The sequence below is a fragment of the Eimeria necatrix genome, genomic scaffold (assembly GCF_000499385.1).
Source record: "Eimeria necatrix Houghton genomic scaffold, Enh_scaff93, whole genome shotgun sequence".
Lineage (NCBI taxonomy): Eukaryota > Apicomplexa > Conoidasida > Eucoccidiorida > Eimeriidae > Eimeria > Eimeria necatrix.
In genome coordinates this window covers 1-2,782 of record NW_013654728.1, presented here as the reverse complement: position 1 = coordinate 2,782, position 2,782 = coordinate 1, and the positions used below count along the sequence as shown (strand labels likewise).

The following is a 2,782-nucleotide window of genomic DNA, read 5'->3' as shown; positions in this document are numbered from 1 at the left end:
CAAAGGACAAAAGATTGCTTGATAAGCTGAAACACGGTTTCTGAGTTGTTTTTCCATTTCGTGCGCATTTAGAGTTCAAAGGCGGCGTCTTTAGCTCTTGCGAAAAGAAGCAGCAAATGCTCTGAAGAAAACAATTTTTTCTAAGACAGGAATAATACTTTGCCTCAGTTGCTTTAAGCACTTTGTCTTGTTGCTCAGAATGCATGCACGCGTTTCTTTTGGAAAAGCCAAGAGCCCAGCGTCCTTATTTGCAGATTTTGGGCCTTTTCCGAACTCTTTCGCCGCGGTTTCTTGGCGTCGTGAGTTCCCTTTTGTCAGTCTTTTAATGAGTTATCAATTTAAACCTCTTCTCTCACTACTTTTTGGATTTGAATTCAATTTCAAGTTGTAGATTCAAAGTTCCTCCTTGGGGGCTGAAGCCGCGAGGAGGAAGTCGCCGATCATTTCCACTATGGGGGGCCCCATGTAGAGGCGCCTGCGGTCGAGGGCCTGGGGCCCCTCAGGGTATAGCACGATGGCGGGCAATTTGGACTTGAGGTCGAAGTCAATGAGATCATTAAGTTCTGCGTTGAGTTGGGCAAAGAGGAGGCGGCCGCGGAGCTGCTGCTGCTGGCTGAAGGCAGCAGCAACTTGCTTCCAGGCATCGAGGAAGAGATCGCAGCCAGGGCAGCGGGGCTCGTAGTAAAGAACTGCGAGGGGAGCCCTTGGTGCTCCATGCAGAGTCTGGAGGAACTGGTGGTGACTTAGCTCCTTCCCAAGTCCCCCCGGGCTCGTAGCGCTTAGCCGGTGAGACCTGAAGTGCAGCTCTCGAGTACCCCGGGCCCACTGCTCAAGAAAGGCCTCGAGGCTGTAGAAGCTAAGAGGCATGCCCAGGGAATACTGCGAAAAGGGAGGGGCCTCTCTTAAGACCCCAGAGGCCCGCTGGTAGGCCCAGGGGTTGGGCCTGGGGTCTTTGAGGACAGCCCCGCCCCAGGGGGTACTGAAGAGGACCTCGGCCCTGGCGGCCTCTTTGAGGCTCGTGCGGGCAATGTGGAAGGCCAGTTGGGATTTGTATTTCTCGTAAAACTCCATCAGAAGCTCCGCAATGTCTTGCAAGTTTTCAAAACGACTCACCTGTACAGACAGCAGCGCGCGGCGGCCCAGCAAAGGGCCCGTGGGCACCTCGCCCTAAAACACTTTTCTGTTTTCAGCCTCCAGCAGCAGCGCCAGCACTGCTCGCAGCTCCCACAGGGGTTTGGAGGAACTGAGAAAAGTTTCTTCGCCCAAGTCGAAGGGCAGCAGCTGTCTGTACACCCGGAGTTCTTCCTTCTCCGCCGCCTCCACAAACTGCACTTTGAACAAAGTCGACTTCGACGGCAGCTGCTGCCGCTGTTGCGCCAGCTGCGCCAGCAACAGCGCCCCCGCGCTTCACCGGTGGACCCGCGCGTGGACCACTGGTCCAATGGGCGAGGCCTGCAACTCCCGAGCCGCCTCCCGGGGCCTCGCCTCATCTTCTGCAGAAAACTCTGCTGCCCGGCCCTCCTCAGCCAACACCCAATACGCAATTTCTGCAGCAGCCACGTCGGGGCCTCCGTAGCTGCTGAACGGCTCGCTGCTACTGGCCCTGCCCCCAGGGTAGAGCCGCAGCACTGGGGCCTCCTTGGGGGTCCCCTGGGAGACCACCTGGGGGGCCTCCTTAGCTTCCAGCAACTCCCGAAACTCTGGAATCTTGCTCAGCGGCACTGCCACAACCCGCGTCAGGCTGCCCCAGTCCCGCAGCAGCTGCTGCGCCTTGCGGCTCTCCCGTAACGCCTCTTCAGACCGCAGGATCAGCAGCAAAAACAGCCAATAGGGGGCTTCCTAGGGGCCCAGTGTCCCCCAGGTCCTCCACAGAAAGAGTATCTAAGGGGGGAAGCTCTTCTTCTCTAAAGATTCCCCCTCGGGAGCCTGAGCCTTTTTGCAGGGGTCTCTGGCGTCCGGGCAGCTCCAGCTCGTCTAGCGGGTGCTGCACGGGAGCTCCTCTTTTTCCTCCTCCTCGAGGACTTGTAGCTTCAGCAGGGCAAATAAAGAAGTTTTGGGGAAAGGACAATATCAAATAAATGCACAAATACCCCAAAACATGCAGCAAGCGCACTCGCACTGCCCCCCGCCGCCGCCGTCAAGCCAGAAGCAGCTCCAGGCCGCAGCACCCAAGGAAACTCAGCAACATACTTAATTATCGCCAAAGTTTGTACTGCAGCTTTCTTCTACCTTTGATAAATGCAGTTATATTTCAAAGAACTGCGCATTAGGGGAACTTCGGCTGCTGAGAAATGCTGCTAAGACGGCCGTGAGACGCTATGGGGTTGGAGCAGCTAGAAGATTGAACAGAATAGAGCCTTCTAGATATCAGAGATGCAATAAGCAGCTGTTGTGCGATTTTTAAAGAATAATGTATATTAAAAACATTAATAAACGAAGTGAAAACATTCAAAACCGCAGGAGGAGCCTGCAGCCGCAGTGCAAGGCTGGGATGTCTGTAGTGAACAGCTGTCCGCACTGTTACTACGTAAAGTCCTAAGCGAGCCCGACTCGGCGGTCACTCGGCACTGTCGGTCGAAGGTACCTGACTTTAGTTGACAACTATGGAATACCTTATTTACCTCGTACAATTGAGTTCATATTATCATGAGGTGTGTAAACCCAAAATAATAGAACTGAAAGCTGACCTTCGCTGTGAGTCAGTGCCCGAGTCGCGTCGCGGCACCAACCTCGTGGTCAGCCTCGCACCCGGTGCGAGCTCTTTGTTCGCTCTTATGAATAA

General features: G+C 54.7%; 1 protein-coding gene across 1 annotated transcript; it reads right to left on the bottom strand.

The window, feature by feature from the left end:
* Positions 1-393: 393 nt before the first annotated feature.
* Positions 394-1,793, bottom strand: ENH_00083640 (hypothetical protein; the record flags this gene model as incomplete). The annotated part of the gene is made up of 2 exons (XM_013583440.1): positions 394-1,113; positions 1,435-1,793. Coding segments are annotated over 2 exons (1,079 nt in total), but the record flags the coding sequence as incomplete, so codon positions are not given.
* Positions 1,794-2,782: the final 989 nt, after the last annotated feature.